General features: G+C 39.6%; 1 protein-coding gene across 1 annotated transcript in view; it reads right to left on the minus strand.

Moving 5' to 3' along the window:
* The window catches only part of ttn (titin), a 331,374-nt gene that overhangs the window by 287,837 nt on the left and 25,263 nt on the right, over positions 1 to 18,274 (minus strand). Inside the window, exons 9-20 of the mRNA XM_062969136.1 lie at positions 17,674 to 17,799; positions 14,445 to 14,585; positions 12,949 to 13,098; positions 12,393 to 12,533; positions 10,080 to 10,355; positions 9,820 to 9,945; positions 7,938 to 8,222; positions 7,561 to 7,626; positions 5,203 to 5,461; positions 2,915 to 2,975; positions 2,608 to 2,820; positions 1,440 to 1,582 (exon numbers count right to left, since the gene is read on the minus strand). Of these exons, the coding sequence (XP_062825206.1) occupies positions 1,440 to 1,582; positions 2,608 to 2,820; positions 2,915 to 2,975; positions 5,203 to 5,461; positions 7,561 to 7,626; positions 7,938 to 8,222; positions 9,820 to 9,945; positions 10,080 to 10,355; positions 12,393 to 12,533; positions 12,949 to 13,098; positions 14,445 to 14,585; positions 17,674 to 17,799 (1,987 nt within the window). The remainder of the gene's footprint in view (positions 1 to 1,439; positions 1,583 to 2,607; positions 2,821 to 2,914; positions 2,976 to 5,202; positions 5,462 to 7,560; positions 7,627 to 7,937; positions 8,223 to 9,819; positions 9,946 to 10,079; positions 10,356 to 12,392; positions 12,534 to 12,948; positions 13,099 to 14,444; positions 14,586 to 17,673; positions 17,800 to 18,274) is intronic.

Consider the following 18,274-nt stretch of genomic DNA (forward strand, 5'->3'; position numbering starts at 1 on the left):
TTCAAACTCCTGCTCAGCTATGGAAACTCAACAGTTGATGTTGAGCGTCATACTCAGCCTCAGAGGAAGGCAAAAACAACCTCCCCTTTGCACAAATATTGACAAGAAAATCCTGTGATAGTCTGACATTAAGTTGGACATGACTTGAAGCCACGCAACAACACATTTTGTGCTACACATTGTTTTAGCTATTTTGTTTTAACATACAGCATAAGATACTTTTGGGAGAAAACTGGGAGAGAGAATGAAAGAAAGTCCGCTAATTAAGCTGACTTTATGTGTTGTCGAAGGTTTTCATGGCCGGGATCACAGGGTTGTTGTATGTTTTCCGGGCTGTATGGCCATGTTCCAGAAGTATTCTCTCCTGACGTTCCTCCCACATCTATGGCAGGCATCCTCACAACCTCCGAGGATGCCTGCCGTAAATGTGGGCGAAACGTCAGGAGAGAATACTTCTGGAACATGGCCATACAGCCTGGAAAACATACAACAACCAAGCTAATTTTAATTTGATAGAGGAAAGTGTCATAACCAGCTCAACCTTCATCCCTTATAATTGCATTTTAATTAAGAGGCATATTTATGGATATGATACCATAAAACAGCAATTGCTAAGCAATTTGTGGAACTTGGATGTGAATTACAATGGGCATTAATGAAATCTGATGCTAGAAATAAATTTGGATGAGCTATATAATAACTAAGCATGATGACAAATTTCTAGTGTACTCTCTGTTACTAAAAAAGAGATAGAATGAACATTTGAGGGAAACGTATTGTGTTAAAGTAGCATCTAGAATGAATCAACACTATCCCAAAAGCTATTTATAAGATGGGAAGGCTAACATTTGCAAGTACATTGTTATTCATGTTGCTACGTGCAGGTACTTGCTCAAGGTAGGCAAATTATTTTTTCCATCCTCTAAAATCGAAACAAATTTAAATATGAATCTTGCAAACACAGTATCTACATAGAAGTGCCTCTGTATGTTCAGTGTAGTTTACTCCCAAGTAAGTGGCACAATAGATTGCAGGCAGCCTTTATTATTCTTGGAAGGGGAATGTGTTTCAACCATAACTGCTATATCAATCTACCTTAGTATACTTCTGATCATTTAGTACACTTCTGATTGATAATACCTAAGGAGGCTCTACTACGTAGATGTCTTGATGGTCCAATTTTCTCAACTCCCCCTGCCCTTCCATTCAGGGGGCCATGGTCATTGTTAAATCTATGTTTACCATAATTACCACATAAAGGTGCAGCATGTGAAGCCACAGTTCTTTTGTTTTGTATACTCACTAAGAACATCTTGCTCTTTCCTTTTCATGTTAACCCAGACATTAAAACTGCCTTTTGTGAACTCTTAAACAAGGAGAGTATCTAAATGTGCTTACTGGTTTCTTTAAAACCAATCTTTGTTCACTTGTACACATACCTTCTTCTAGTAAAGAAGCTGATGCAGAAACTTCCCCATGTTTGTTACGTGCAACAACAGTGTATTCTCCGGCATCGTCGGCAAAAGTCATTGAAATTTCAAGTCTGCATTCCCCAGTTTCTTTTTTATGAAGTATTTTGTACCTTTAGGAAAATGAAAAGAGAGGTCTTATAAGAATCAGAACGCAATAAATTAATGAATGAATCAGAAAGACATGCCTTTAAAGTGTCACCATGCAACAGTCCAGGAAGAGCATGTGGTGTTCAACAGTAGGGTTGGCAAACAGGCTACCTGGCTAATTTCAGATGGGCAGAACTGCATAGAAGGATTTAAGTAAAGGGTTGTAGGAGCTGTACTGTTTTAAAATGTATTGTTTACATTTTTTAAATGTACATTTTTAATGTGGTTGATAATTTCATTTGGTTTTGAAGTTGACTTTTTGTATGTTTTAATTGAGATATTCTTAATATCTAAGTCACCTTGAGTCCTCGTCTCGTGAAAAATGAGACACAAATAATGATAATGATGTGTTCAGTGTGTGAGAGCATTCAAATACAGTATATGATCTCTCACTCTGTGTTCTGAAGTGACCAAAGTATGCATTTTAAAAAAATATTTGAACAGGCATGAGGCAATGAGTTTACATTGTTGTACTCTGTAAGAGTTACTTTTATTCTCCACTTTCTTTCTACTGGATATGGTCTTTCATATCTTTCACCACTTGAGCAGAAATATGTAGTTAATTTTATTTTCCATTTTCACATATGAACTGTCATAGCCAGGCATGTAGTTGGGGGGGGGGGGCCTTGAGGGGCTTGAGCCCCCCTCCCCCCGAAATTCTCAGGGTGGTCCGCGAGAAGGCCTTACATTTATTATTTAATAAATAATATTTATTTTATTCCTATCATGATCTGATCACCATTGCTCAATATACCCCATATGTATGAGGGTATTGGGATAACGATACAAAAGGTTTGCTAGGGTAGACCCTCTCCTGCTTAGACTCAGCCCCCCCCCCCCGAACCAAAATCCCAGCCCCTCCCGAAACAAAATCCTGGCTATGGGCCTGGTCATAGCTTAGTAAGATATAGCAAATGAAATGTTTTGCATGTCAAATTCTCATACTACTCAGGTGTTACATGCTACTTTTAAAAGGAACATATTGTACCTATAGCCTGTAGTAAGAGGAAGCCCAGCTTTCTTCCAGTAAACATGTGGCTTTGGGTTGCCCCCAACTTGGCACTCAAAAATGATACTTCCGCCTTCAATTAATTTCTGTATAATAGGTTTTCTTATGAAGAATGGAGCTGCTGGCTCTGCAGATGCGTCTTCTACAGCTGCAGAGATTTCAGCCATCACAACATCTTTGGATTCCACAAAGCTAGAAGCACAATTACAAGAAATATAGTGATAAATTTGGCAAAAAAAAAAAAACAGTGAAAAGAATAAATACAATTCCAGTAGTTAAAAAGTACCGTTTTTCTTCTGTGACCACTTTTGTTGAAACAGCTTCTTTGCTTTCAAACTCCTCTGAAACTATTAAACAAAACAAAAAAAAACACACAGTAAGAACAAAAATATTTTATAATTGGATGTACTATATAACTTTTCTATCCAGATTAGTGGAGGTTTAGAGAAGGCATGGGCAAACTAAGGCCCAGGGGAACGGATGTGGCCTACTAGGTGCCTATCTCAGGCCCTGCTTATTTTCTCTGTCCTCTTGGCATAAGGACATGGTGGCCCGTCGCATCTTTATGTCAAAAAGATGAGGGAAGAAGGCACATAGCAGTTGAGAGTCCTCTGGAGCACTCTCAGCCACTGTGTGTCTCACCCTATTCCCGGAATAAAAATGGTGAGAGCGACCCCGTCCTTGTGCCAGAAGTACAGCTCCAGGAAGGCATGCCATGGCTAAGAGCCCTCCAGAACACACCCAGCCACCGCCTGTCTCACCCTCCTCCCAGTATAATGCCAAGAGGACAGCCCGAGGATCAGGGAAGGAGGATGGGGAGGAGGACCGGGGCAGTCTCTACGTGTCCTGCCTTCCTCCCAGCATAAGGATGGGATAAGCAGACCTGTCCTTATGCTGAGAGGACAATCTGAGGATGACTCAGCCCCTGCCCTGTCCCCTCCTGGCCCCGTCCTTTCCTCCCCATCCAGTGTGTGCCCGGTCCGCCTCCTTCCTGGCTATACGTGCAGATGTCTATAACCCACAGTAGAACGTAAAAAAGGAAAAGTATGGTATATAATATGGTTTAAAGTAAATGATATATATGTTCTATATTTCTATTGTCATATAGCTTAAATATATACAAAATGTAACAACAAATTACTGCAAATATATTACTATTATTTGTTGGTTATACGACAGGATCGGGGCTATGATCTAACACCAACTTTATTTAAATCCAGTTCAGACCTAAGTAGGTGCGACAACTCCTCCTTCCTGGCCCAGCCTTCCTGGCTGGGCCCACAGTGTGGCCCCAAAGCAAAAAAAAGTTTGCCCATGCCTGATTTAGAGGCTTCATACTAGCAAAACTGTGTGTTTTAAATAAGATTTTGTTTCTCACACTTGCTTCCTTGCTTCCTTTCTCTTTTTATGCTGTAAGAGTCTGCCACGGCTACTTCTTTGAAAGCCTATCCATTATATTTTGTTCCTATTTTTAAATCAGCTTTTAGAACATGAAATGGCATCTTTTGTATGGTTTTTCCTGACAGACTGAATTTATGTGAACAGCTTTGCCTTTGGCATATGATCTTATTATATTCTACACAAAAAAATGGAGAGTTGCCTCAAGCAAGGTCTAGGGTGAGGGTACTATTGATGATATTGATGATAATCTTTTCAATTATTTTTGTGAACCAATGGCCAACAAATGGCAAGTGGTGCATTTTAACATAATTACATATATGATATTGAGTGTAAGGACAGAACAAATGTTCATGTTACAATTTTTTCTAACTAGGTATCAGTATCATCATAGAGATAAGTGATTTCTTTAGGGAGAAAGAGTTCTGTTTATTGACCCAGGTAAAGGGAACATGCAATTTTCCACATTATATCACAGCATACTTTCTCTCAAATTAACCAAATGATGATAAGAATTGTGTTTTCATTAATCCTATTCCTGGTCATGGACAACAAGCTGAATAAAATTTGAATGATGTCTCCTTCAAGCTAGTTGATACTATGGTTGAGAACAAGACACTACAACAGTTGCCATGTGTGCAGTAGGAGACAGTCAGTATAGATGTTCTTGGCCTAGGCTTCCCAAGTTTAGGTTCTTGTTGGCAGGATCCTCAATAAGTCCATGGGAAAAATATCCCAATGGCACCTGTTCTTTCAGTTATCTAAGGACTTCATCAAATGGAGGTCCAGAAGCTGGGGGACAGCAGGGGAAACCATGGGGCAGCATTCCACTTCATCCCCTTACCATTGTAGTCATGGGATGCCACCCCATGAAATTTCCCTGCTGTCCAGGGCTTTCTTTCATGCTGTCCCATTTCTTACTTCCATGCTGCCCCCAACTTTTCAGGGCTCCATCTCTGCGTGCTGCCAGCTCAGAGCCCCCTGCCAGAGGAAGTAGCCCTGTGTCATTTGATGGACTCTATCCAGGCAGCGTTCTGGCAGTGCGCAGAGATGGAAAAAAACACCCATCTGATTGGGTCCTATGATACTTTGAGATAATGTGCTCATTAAATTTGAGGTTCGCCTGATAGCTGTTATGATCGAGTCTCACCGTTGTTTTCATTTTTCTGTACTTGCCTTGTACAACAAGGTGGCATGAAGTGCTGACGCTTCCTGCCTCATTGGTAGCAGTGCAAGTAAATTTCCCACTGTCTTCTGCAAAGGCTTCCCGAATCAAAAGGCGAGCGACTCCTGCTTCAAAGGTGATCTGGAAATCTATGGAACTCTCAATGCGGTATTCTTCTCGGTACCAGGCCACCGTTGGAGGTGGATATGCCGAGATGCGACATTCCAGTGTGATGCTCTCCCCCTCCATCACAATCTTATCTTTCAGGGCCTAGATAGAACACACACAGAGACACATTTAGAGTATAATAATTATAATAATTTCATACAATTTAGATATAGTTCTGGTTCAAGGATAGTAATTTTCAGTTTTCCTCATCTCAATGGTGCTGGGAAATATCATCTATTTTTCTTCCTGTACTGTTGGGATCGCAGGAAGTTGGTTAGTTTTCTCTGGAAATTGTGCAACTTTCATTCACAAGTGCACAGCTTTTTTCACCTGATGTATACTGGATACTGTTTCTCTGCAAACTTTCCTCCTCCCCATACTCTAGTCCCAAAGTTGTATAGTAATATTTCACAGAAATCTTGACTAGAGGCTTTGAAAAGAGGTTTCAGCTGTCAAACCAGATGGTGATGACTGGGTAAGGAAACTGAAATGTCTTTTCACTGTCTGCAGTCAGGATTTCTGTGAAATATTATTGGGTGAAGTTGCGGATGTTTGGCAGATAGAATCATAGAGTTGGAAGAAATCTCGTGGGCCATCCAGTCCAGCCCCCAGCCAAGAAACAGGAAAATCTCATACAAAGCACCCCAGACAGATAGCCACCCAGCCTTGGAATTAAAGCCTCCAAAGAAGGAGCCTCCACCACACTCCGGGGCAGAGAGTTCCACTGCTGAACAGTTCTCTCTCACCGTTAGGATTTTCCCCCTAATGTTCAGGTGGAATCTCCTTTTCTGTAGTTTGAAGCCATTGTTCCACGTCCTAGTTTCCAGGGCAGCAGAAAACAAGATTGCCCCCTCCTCCCTATGACTTCCCCTCACATATTTATACATGGCCTTCACCATGTCTCCTCTCAGACTTCTCTTCTGCAGGCTAAATATACCCAGTTCTTTAATCCACTCCTCATAGGGCTTGTTCTCCAGACCCTTGATCATTTTAGTTGACCTCCTCTGGACACATTCCAGCTTGTCAACATTTCCCTTCAATTGCGGTGCCCAGAATTGGACACAGTGTGATTCCAGGTGTGGTCTGACCAAGGCAGAATAGAGGGGTAGCATGACTTCCCTGGATCTAGACACTAGACTCCTATTTATGCAGGACAAAATCCCATTGGCTTTTTAGCTGCCGCATGGCTCTTTAGATGATGATCTAGTTTCTATTTTTGCTGCAGTTTCCCACCTTCCAAGCCCTTATCCTGATGAGAGATTGTGAAAAAAGTTTCTAGCAGTCAAACCAACTGGGGATTTAACTAGAGGTTTCACAGTCAGAATTTCTGTGAAAAAATGCAACTTGGTGGTAGTCATAGGGAGGAGGGAGCAAGCTTGTTTTCTGCTGCCCTGCAGACTAGGACGCGGAACAACGGCTTCAAACTACAGGAAAGGAGATTCCACCTGAACATCAGGATGAACTTCCTGACTGTGAGAGCTGTTCAGCAGTGGAACTCTCTCCCCCGGAGTGTGGTGGAGGCTCCTTCTTTGGAGGCTTTTAAACAGAGGCTGGATGGCCATCTGTCGGGGGTGCTTTGAATGCGATTTCTTGCTTCTTGGCAGGGGTTGGACTGGATGGCCCATGAGGTCTCTTCCAACTCTACTATTCTATGATTCTATGGTAGAAAAGCTATGGGAGAAACAGAATCAACAACCACATATTAGCAAGTGCCGCTCCTCAACTTCTTCCACAACATTCCCCCTTCCCTCCACCTTTTGCAGAAATCCTGGTTAGAGGCTACAGCATTCAAATTAGAGTAGTCAACTTTTTGGCAACTTCCCTCCTTGCCCCCAAATGGTTTGGCAGATGCAACACATTTTCACGGCTGATGATTTCTGTGCACCTGGAAGAGCTGAGCATTTTTCAATGAAAGCTATGCAGCTTTGGGCTGGAAAGCAAAGAAAAGTCTTAGCAATGCTTCAGGAACTTGTTTTCTCTCTCTCCTTCATGCATTAATTTCTGAAGGAATTAAAAATCCAATTTTGACACCATTTGGAAAACTGGGAAATTCTCATCACACCTAGGTTATTTCATGATTTCATACACTAGATGGCATCAGAGCTGCATCATATTGTTATTACAAAAGGAAGATGAATGTAGAGGAAAAGGAGGAGGAGAGCCAGGTGACATAGTCAGTAGCAAAATATCTAATGACTTACTGTTACTATGGATGGGGGTGTGGCAGGAACTTCTGCTGGTTCAGGAACTCTAGCAACTTCAATCACCTAGGGATGGTAAGCAAACAAAGTTAGAAGGTATGAAACAAGGTCAAGAAGGGAAATGCCAGCATGCATAAGAATGAGATTAAGACAATGGTTCAGTGCCGTTCTCCTCTGTCTCTTGCTATGGCAAAAATGATGTTAGGATCTTAGATGTGCATGAGTAAAAGTCACAACAAATGGTACAAAGAGGTCAGTAGGATAGAGAGGGATATTTTAAAATGGGGAAGAAAAGGCAGGTAATGAAGGAAAGGTGGAAGCACACTGAGTTACTCTGGATGCAAGTCGGAATGATTGGAAGGTGCTTAATGACAAACCTCTGGTTCGCCTTCTTGCATTAATTCAATGCGTTCTTGCTCCCGCACCAGACCACCTGCCATTCTGACACCTATTTCTCTTTTGATTTCAGTATCATAACGCTTCTGATAGGTGTCGGCAGCTGTCTCTACGAAAGGAAACTGTGGGGAGACTACTTTCTCTGGCATCATCCTTGGCTCAGGTGACTTTGCAAGAGGAGGCCTCACTGGCTTGGTGATCTTTGGAACAGAAGTTGCAGACAACTCCTTTTGCAGAGTAGCTATAGCAGATCCTGCTATTGAAACCTGACCAACCCAAGAGAAGAAGAGTTACCACTTTGCTAAGCACATTGTTCAAAGGTGAACTACACATTAGCCAAGCAAATACATGTAAAATGCAACACTGCACCTTTATGACAATGGTTAGTTTTTGCAAGATCCACACTAGTCAATTATTATTCTCTTTTAAAGCAACAATTAACAAGACTTTTTTGCAGTCAGCCCTGATTCATGGAATGAAAATTTTAATCATTTGACGTAATTCTGATAAAAATTGAAATTCTGTAAAAATAACAAAGAGTAGTGTTTTTTTCTAACTAAAGCATAATCTTTTTGTGAATTATCTGCTGTTCAGAAACAACTTGCATAAGATCACTTGGTTTGCTAGACAGAATGTTACATTATATTGTCCAAGGTATTAAAGTAAATATTCATATGTAAAAAAGCAGGATTACTACTCTACTTTAAGTTGAAAAGCTTAAATTATTATGTTAGGCAGCATAGGTAAAGGTTTCCCCTGACATTAAGTCCAGTCATGTCTGACTCTGGGGGTTGGTGCTCATCTCCATTTCTAAGCCGAAGAGCCGGCGTTGTCCGTAGACACCTCCAAGGTCATGTGGCCGGCATGACTGCATGGAGTGCCGTTACCTTCCCGCCGGAGCGGTACCTATTGATCTACTCACATTTGCATGTTTTCGAACTGCTAGGTTGGCAGGAGCTGGAGCGAACAGCGGCCGCTCACGCTGCTCCCGGGGCTTGAACCTGGGACCTTTCGGTCTGCAGCTCAATGCTTTAATGCACTTTGCCACCGGGGCTCCACATACATGTGTTTATTTGCAATTTGCAGCATTTTTAATTTTATTTGTTTTACAGAAAAAAATATTGTTTGCAAATAATATTCAGGTAATTGGCATGATACTTTAAAACCTATTTTTAGGTACATGAGGGTTTGAAAATATATTCTCAATATGAAGATAAAGTGATAACACAGATGTGCATTCTAAAAAACAGATTAGATGTGATCACTACATGACGAAACCTGTGAAGGAGACAATTAAAAAGTCAACTGTGTAGAAAAATGGCTGGAAAGTAAAATTAAAACAATGCAAAAGCATGTAGGTCTAATGGAGGCATTTAATATAGTTCGGATTACGTATGTACAGTTTATTAATTCCCAAACCGATTTAGTATGCAGCAAAAGAAGTGAAGTAGAAAAATAAATATTATCATTGTATGAATTATTTGATTAATACATGGGTGAATATTTAAAGAAACCTTTCTGCCCTCCAAGAGAGGAAAGGAGTATGCCAGGTGTATTGTGAGTTTTCTCTCCTCTTCTACCTCCATCAAACCTGATCTAGAACATCTGCCAATGATCCAGAACAGATTTTGAGAGGTAGAGGGAGTTGCTTGGGAGAAGGAATTCACATCATTGCAAGTTCACTGTTTTTATTCAGTGAATGCACAAAGTTGGATGCTATGCCAGATCTTCAGATTTCACCCTCCTCCAATGTCTTAGTTATTTTTTAAAACCAAATATTTTGGCCTATATAGAGAAAGGAATGATTTGGTTGTTTCCAGTTCCATAACCATTTGCCTGGTATACCCTTCCTCCTCTTCTTACCTCATACGTATGATCTGCTTTGGGAACAGTAATTTTTGAAACTGTAAAATGAGGGCTTGCTGTGCGGGGACGTGTGTGTTCCACATGGATTGCTTTTTCGACTGAAGTTTCTGCAGTCCTTTTAATCTACATTAACCAATAAAATGTTTGTTGAGAATGTGATGCCACTTGCCAAGTAGGGAAACAGAAAGAAATAAAACCCCAACCAAAGATGTTCAGCAGCCATGGAAAATGGCTGCCTGTTTAAACTTGAGCCTGACCTGTGTTGATATGGCCACTTTTTCAGCCGCTGCAATGTGAGTCTCGGGAGGAACATGAACTTCCTCCTTTTTCACGGCTTTGGTGACCACATGGTGCTCCGATGGTAACTCAACAACACGTCTTGCTAAAGCATGCTCTTTGTATCCATATTCCAAAGCTGCCTGTTCGGAATAAGCTTCTTCAGCATGCTCTGGCTCCCTTGGTTCTCTAACCCGTGCTTGATCAACTGCATGAACAACTGTGGCTACAGCTCCAGCCTTTTTGCCAACAGCAACCTAAAGACAACATTTGCAGAACATCGACACACATCTACATTAAAGACACAGAATGTGTAGCAGAGAGGACACACATGCAAACGTCTTGCTCATCTAGTCCTCTTTCCCCCGGTTCTTTCCTTTCCCCCATATTTGATCATATTTCACACATTTTGAGTACACAGTTTAAATCTTTTCGAACAGATTTAACTCTGAAATATTCAGATATGGAGGGAGGAAGATTCCATTGTACACAATGAGGACAGGAACTGCATAAATACAGTATATCAAATATGAAATATTGAAATACTGTATTTAAATAGCGTACAAGTATGTCTACTTCTATTAAACACATATTTTATACATATACAGAAAAAAGCAGCATTTTCAGATATCCATACGTAGCATATTCGGTGCGTATGAAGATTAGCAAACAGAAACATATATTTATATATTCACACACTAGCTTTTTCAGAGTTACACAGATAATTTTGCAACACATATTTCAAAAAGACAATATCATTACAAACAAGCGTTTTACTGCACACATCCGCCTTTGGTTAAATTCTCCTGTCTTGTTGGCCATTTAATAAAGGGACTTCTTGCCTTAAAGATTTAACTTTCAGGATCATTTGGTCTTTTCTCTAAGGTTCTAATCAAAATATTAAAAGTCTGCATGGGCCTCAGTATACCTTCTTATAAAACAAAAACAAAAACATGTCTACTGATCTTAATTTTTTGCACTGATTTCATGGGTAAGATCCAGATTTATGTTTTTTTAAAAGTCTCTGAAATTATTTGGACTTCAATAAGTCAGACCTGTGTGACTGATCTCAAAAGGTGAATGCAAAATTTGACTGTCAGGACATAACCTACCACCTCTTCACACGGGGCATTTTTGATCCATTTTGCCACTTTGTTTTTTTGGGGTTTTTTCGTGTCAGGAGCAACTTGAGTTGCTTCTGGAGTGAGAGAATTGGCCGTCTGCAAGGATGTTGCCCAGAGGGCGCCCGGATGTTTTGATGTTTTACCATCCTTGTGGGAGGCTTCTCTCATCTCCCCGCATGGAGCTGGAGCTGATAGAGGGAGCTCATCCGTGCTCTCCCCAGGTGGGATTCGAACCTGCCACTTTGTTGCATAGCAAGAACAGGGTCTGCCATGTGGCATCACACAATGCATAGCAGGCCCCACCCACATTCCTCCCAAAGTGGGGTGGAAGCTCTGACTGAGTGACCCACACTTTCTTCCCCTTTTCCCCATATGATGGAGGGAAAAGCGGTGGTGGGGCAATGCATACTGCCATGCTTTTCCACCCTTTCTCCCATCTGATGTGGGTCGGGTGCCCCTTCCCCACCATGTGATGGGGGATGGAGGGAGGGCACGTGGTGCGCCACGAGCTGCCCCATGCGCCTTCCCTTTCACCAGCAATTGCTGGCACAATAGTATGGCCCAAAAGGGTTGTGTGAAGAGGTTCCTAGTATTATTTCAACAAACAACTCCGCATATGTATGCTTGCCCACAATGTCCTGCCTCATGTATGGAGGAGGAGTTGTTTAAAGCTACGGACAATGCGGTTGCTGTTGCCCATTTTTGGTCTAAAACTATTTAGTTGCTTGTGATTTCCTTTTTTTCATCATTTTAAAAATGTATTTGTTATGCAATGCTTTTGACACAAAATAAATAAAAAATAAAATTTGATTATGTTTATTTGTGAAAGGTCTACATTTAATAGAGCAGTTTTACTGATGGATCCTTTTCATCAGAAGAAATGAGAATGGGCATTGGGCAGCAAAAAGAACATCAGGATAATAGAGAGGTTAAAAACTTATCAGTTTAAGCTTTAGATTTATGACTTACAATGTATTTTTAACCAGCCTGTCTGGACATATAAGTAGAGGAAAAATATACATTTGAAATAATAAACTTTAAAAAACACTTTGAATGGGACTAAACACCATTACAAACCACTGCAATGGCAGACAGCCTGCTGATGCAAATGCTGCAGAAATTAAAACATGGTTTATTGGAAAACTTTACATTTCTGAGAATGCTCTTCACCTGTTCATGAGCTAGATGGATTTGTTCTCGTTTGACAGCAATTTCTTCTCTAGTTCTTGATATTCTATCTTGTTCCCTGTGTTTCTCAATGGCAATGACTTTTGGAACTACAGTCGTTTTCTCGGCCTCTTTTCTTATCTGCTTATTATGGCAAGAACAGAAGCTTTAAGTTACAATAATATCTCTGACCAAAAGGGACAAAAATGAAAGATGGCATGGGAATATATGGCTGCAGAGAGGGTTAACAGAATTAAAGGGTTTTAAGGCTTTGCCCCCTGATGAATGGCCCAGTTCCTACACTGCATAAAGACAAATGTGTGGTTATTATTTCATTGGCTGGTTAATCATGAGATAGTTAAAATGCAATTTAGTACATTATTGTAGAAAGCCATTTTAGGGCACATCAGATGGAATGAAGAGGACTTCAGTTTCCTCTTTATGGAATGCAGTAAGAAAGGGATATTAAAAAGTTAATGCATTTATGGAAGAAAGATGGAAAGGTCAGTATGAGACGGGATGTGAGAATGACTGCCACACAACCAATAGTTCTAGTCACCTTTTCTTGCATAAGGTAGGCCTGTTGTTCTTGTTGGGCAGCAATTTGCTTTGAAGTTTTTATTACTGTGGTGGGCACTTTGGGTTTATCAGTGGTTATTGCTACCTTAGGTACAGAAGGTTTCACAGACTTCACAACTTCTTTCCTCATCTGATTTTTGTAGTAAAAAGAGAAGTGTGATTATATATATGTATATAGTATTGCAAAGATGTTTGCTAAGAAATCCCAGAAGAAAGTAGGAAAGGTTTAGCAAAGCACTAACAATTATAATCATACAAAAACAACAAAACTGCCTATGGAGATCCCTGAATTAGCATTACATTCGGGCATCAGACAGCCCCATCACAATTCTTTGAAACTTTATTGCATTCAGAAGAATTATACCAGAAGTTGGAAAAGTTGATACAAAAAGTAACTTCTTCATTTTCAAAGCTACCGTATGAGTAATCTGGCAATTTCTTAAATCAAAAGAAGTCATGGGCTCCTTTCAGTGATTATTTAAAATTTTCTTTATATTTTAATATGATTAATTAGTTTTCTTTTGGGAGTTCAGGTGAATTTAGCACTGCCAGGTAGACTATATTTCAAAGGAAACGGGACTATTTTACATTATCCGAATCAATAAACAGATTGGAAAACAGTTATCCTTTGAAGTGTATAGTTCTCTAAATTTTGTAATGCATTTCTCTGATCTTTTATGATGCACAAAAATGCAAATATAAGAGAAAACTGCATAGAAAAAATGCATACAAACACAGAAATGAACATTTGGAAAAATCCATACAAAATTCATGCCGGGAAAAATTACATACAAAAATCTGTATGCATTTTTGTATATTTTAAAAAAGGGTTGGAGACAAATGTAGAAATTGAAGAACATGGATTTGGGATTAAATACACACAAAAGGACACAGACTGGAAATAGATTTTGTCCATCTTCACAGCATAAGTCTACTTCCAGTAATCACATCATGATTGAGATTCATGGAGAAATTGTGGTAAAAGGAAGCCAATATTTGTTGAAGCTGAACGTACCAACTTACCAAACAAAAAAATTGGCATTTGCAGAACTATTTTTGATTTGTTGGCTCAATACAACAGACTCTTTTTCATAGTTGTTGTCATACTGAATCCAGTAAAAGCATTGAGATCATTGTTCCTTTCGAACAATGAACAAAATGCTTTGTGATTTTTGAGAGATAAATAATGAGGCTGTTGTTGATTTTTTTTCCCTGCAGCAAAATTACTCTAAGAATGTAACTAATTGGCAAGGGAAATCACAAATATATGAATGTCAGTCTTTAGATGACTCTTGAAGCAGTTAGAATTTTGGTTAAAATTGACTGATTTGCTTCCAAATTTTTAAAAGTTATCCTTATGATATATCTTGTAGCAGAACAAAGGGAAATAAAAATTAACAGATAAAGAATAGCGTTTCCAACTGAGGAGAAAGCTGGTGGGTTAAGTAAATAAACATCTTTAAAAGTTGTATTCACCTTATCATGATGAGCAATGTGAATTTCTTCCCGTCTGGTAGAAATTTCTTCTCTAGCTTTTGAAACTTGTTCTTGTTCCTTAACGACGCCAGCAGCAATTATTACCTTTGGTACAGGAACTTTTACTGGTTCTTTTTTAACCTGGTATTTCCAATTTTAAAAAAAATACAAAAGGTTTGTGTTACATCACTTCTTTTTTAAACAAAACAAAACCTAAGAAATTATTTGACTTTTTATAGTGAAACAGAGATGGCACCAAAGGTCGTAAGTCAGTACAGAGGAAAAGTGCTCCATACTGAAATAAAACAGTTAATGCATGTTGACTTTGAAGAGTTACAATCCAAATAATTAAGCGGGATATCATTTTACATAAACACTTAATGAACATGAGCTGTAGTCCCAAACACACTGAAATCTGTTTTATTTTAAAGTTTCTCCATAAAATAGTATCTTTGAGAGAATTGCCCACAGTGATTTTTTTAAAAAAAATATTGTGAATAAGGTTGAATAGGAAATCTGTCTATCTATCTATCTATCTATCTATCTATCTATCTATCTATCTATCTATCTATCTATCTATCTAGTTTAAACTCTGACTTTCTCCAGAGTTAGGTTCCAAGGAAGATTTCTAATTAAAAATTGTAGCCAGTCATTGCAGTGAATCCCCAAAAGGTTCTGGACCAGAAAATGGGCCCATGAGATGTAAGTTGCACATTCCTACCATTGATAGAAGTTAGTAACCACTGAGCTGGTGTATTGCACTACTGGGATTATTGGAACGTCTCTTACAATCTCATCAGATGGAGGTGAATTCAAAGGCATGTTCCACTTCAACTTTCCTTTAAGCATTGAGCCCATGGTTCTCATTCCATGATGCATAACTACTTACAGTACAACTCCATGCTTAAAGGGAAGGCAAAGCCGAGCATACCGACATGGCGTCAACATGGGAGACTTCCTGTGTTGCACCAGGAACAATGGGAGGAAGCTGGGTGGTCAGTGCTCTCCCCTTGGGATGGGGACTTGGGTGATTTGGGTGATGTGTAATGTGGGGTGACGGATTCTCCACGCCTCCCAACAGGCACCACCAGAGTCACCACGATCCATGGTGATTCCAGCGGTCTTTGTGATGAGATTGAAAATCTATGGGTGGGTTGATTCAGAGGGGTTCAGAAATCCGGTGTGCAAAGAAATCTAGTACTCTGCCAGATAAAACTTTGTTTTTTAATTGCAGCTAACTATTCTGGGGTAGGGGAAAGTCAGAGTGAAGATGTATTCAAGTCTGATGATCACTTCCCTCCTGGTATATTACTCAGAAAGTAATATGTGACCAAAGGCCCAAAGAAAAGAAGTCACGGTACTTGAAATGGATGAACCTCAGCTGAAATAACTGATTAGGCAAACATAGGTATGACTGCACCCAATAAGCTATCCACACTGCAGATTTGTATCAGTTTGGCACCACCGTAATTGCCATTGGTCTATGCTATGGAATCCCCAGATTTGTAGTTTATTGTGGCACCAACTACAAAACACTACAAATCTTAGAATTCCAGAGCATTGAGCCATGCGGTGTCAAACTACTATAATTCTACAGCGTGGTTGTAGCCCAAGATCCCTGTTCTATCGGAAATGTGTTTCCAGTCATATCTTTACCTCATAAAAAAAGAAATTGGTCTACAAAGCAAATCTTTTCACAGTAATAACGGAATGATTATATGCTATTTAGGATATTTCTAATCAAAATAACAATAAACCATCTTAATGTCCACAGCCTTTAAATGTGTGCATAGAGAGGTTAAACATTTGTTCTGGTAATTCAGCTTTAAAGTCATTATTCCCAACTTCATCCCCATCAGTGTACACTTCACAGTCCAATATTTATTTTTAAAAACTTGAAATATGTTCAGGAAAGGGCATAGGATTAGATTTCTGGAGTATTGCAGGTATACAAAGTAAATGCTATAAGCAGTGAAGTGGAAACATGCATGACATTGTCACATGTTCACATATTATCGTTTTGGAGAGAGTTCTATGACTTCACAATGAAGCAATGATACATGACACTGCAAGACATGACAAGTGGGAGGCAGGTATTCCCATGTGCACTTTGTAGAAAAGACACTTGAGTGGTGAGATATTTGTAAAACCAGTATTTTGAGCCATATGGTGGAGATCCAGGAAATGAGCACAGCAAGAACAGCTAAGGGTCCTGTTCTAGGGTGCATTTACACTGAAGAATGTATGTTATTTGACACCACATTAATTGCCATTGCTCAGTGCTATGGAATCCTGGGAGCCTTAGACTGAACTGCATTATAAGGACAGTGTAGATGGGGTCATAGTTGAGGTGAGGCACCAGCACTCTCTAGCCCAGTGGTTCTCAACCTGTGGGTCTCCAGATGTTTTGACCTTCAATTCCCAGAAGTCCTAACAACTGGCAAACTGGCTGGTATTTCTATGAGTGTTAGGCCAAAACACCTGAGGACTCACAGGTTGAGAACCACTGCTCTAGCCTCATCTACACTGCCCTTATAATTCAGATTGAACTGCATTGAACTGGATTATATGAGTCTACGCTACCATGTAATCCAGTTCAATTTGCATTATAATGACAGTGTAATTGGGACCTTTGGAAGAGAAGTCTAAAGACCTTGCAAAGCTACAATTCCCATGACCTCATCACATTGAGCCATGGAAGTTAGTGGTGTCAAATTGCATTAATTCTACATTGTAGATGCACCACTAGATAGATTTCTGCCTTTTATCCATCTATCAGACATTGCTTTTGAAGCCCATGTCAATTTCAAAAGTGTCTGATCATTCAGAAAGCACAGACTCAGACTACTGTTCATGAAAAGCAACTTCACAACAGTTACTTCAGGTTAACCATTTGCTGGCTCTTTACATTTTGGCCAATACTGTACATACTTCACAGAAACAAAATCTGACTCATCAAACCAGTGTCTATCAGTTTGGCTTAGATCCCTCTCTGTCTAATCTGGATACACAGATACACCCCAATCTAGCATGATTTATGTGCATGCTGGACATGACACATGTAATCCGTGAAAAGGGACATCACAATAGGCATATACATTTTATTACATAGCTCTTACAAATTATAAGTAATATGACCAAAGAGAAATGGATGCATGGCAGTGAAGCATGTAGTTTGCAAAAGAGACAGAAGAAATGACTTTCCCATGGGTAAGCAGGCACTATTCACCTTTTCCTGTATGATGTGTATTTGTTCTTGTTTAGTAGCAATTCCTTCTCTAGTTCGTGATATTACCTCTTGTTCTTGGGCTTTACGGGCAGTGCTAGTAACTACTATTGTAGCTTCCTTTTTAATCTGATTGTGATGGTGGAAAGAAAAAGAATCAAGCTTTAACATTTCCTTTCAGCAACAGAAATAAAATAAAAAAATAGATCACAAACATAATTCCAAATGAAGGAAATATTATTAGGTGTAAGTTATTTTAAGATTAGCAAACGTGGTTATAAATTAAATATTAGGAACACCTAGGTCAGTACAATTAAAATGTTAGCTCAATTAACTATTTAGGTATTTTATTTGATATCTGACAGTCGGGCCCTCCACATTTGTTGGTTTGACTTTTATGGATTTGATTATTCACAGATTAGAATACAATATTCTCTCAAGGAATCTCTAGGTCCTCCGGTGTGACTCTTTGGTCCTGTTCCATCAGAAGTCACACTGGAGGGCCTATAGATTTTGAGAGAGAGACTTCTCTGGGCATTTGTAGGTCCTCCAGTGGGTTTCTATGTTCAACATCAGATGGAAGTTTCCCCACTTTCCGGTGCCC

Source organism: Anolis carolinensis, chromosome 1 (assembly GCF_035594765.1).
Source record: "Anolis carolinensis isolate JA03-04 chromosome 1, rAnoCar3.1.pri, whole genome shotgun sequence".
In the NCBI taxonomy this organism is placed as follows: domain Eukaryota; kingdom Metazoa; phylum Chordata; class Lepidosauria; order Squamata; family Dactyloidae; genus Anolis; species Anolis carolinensis.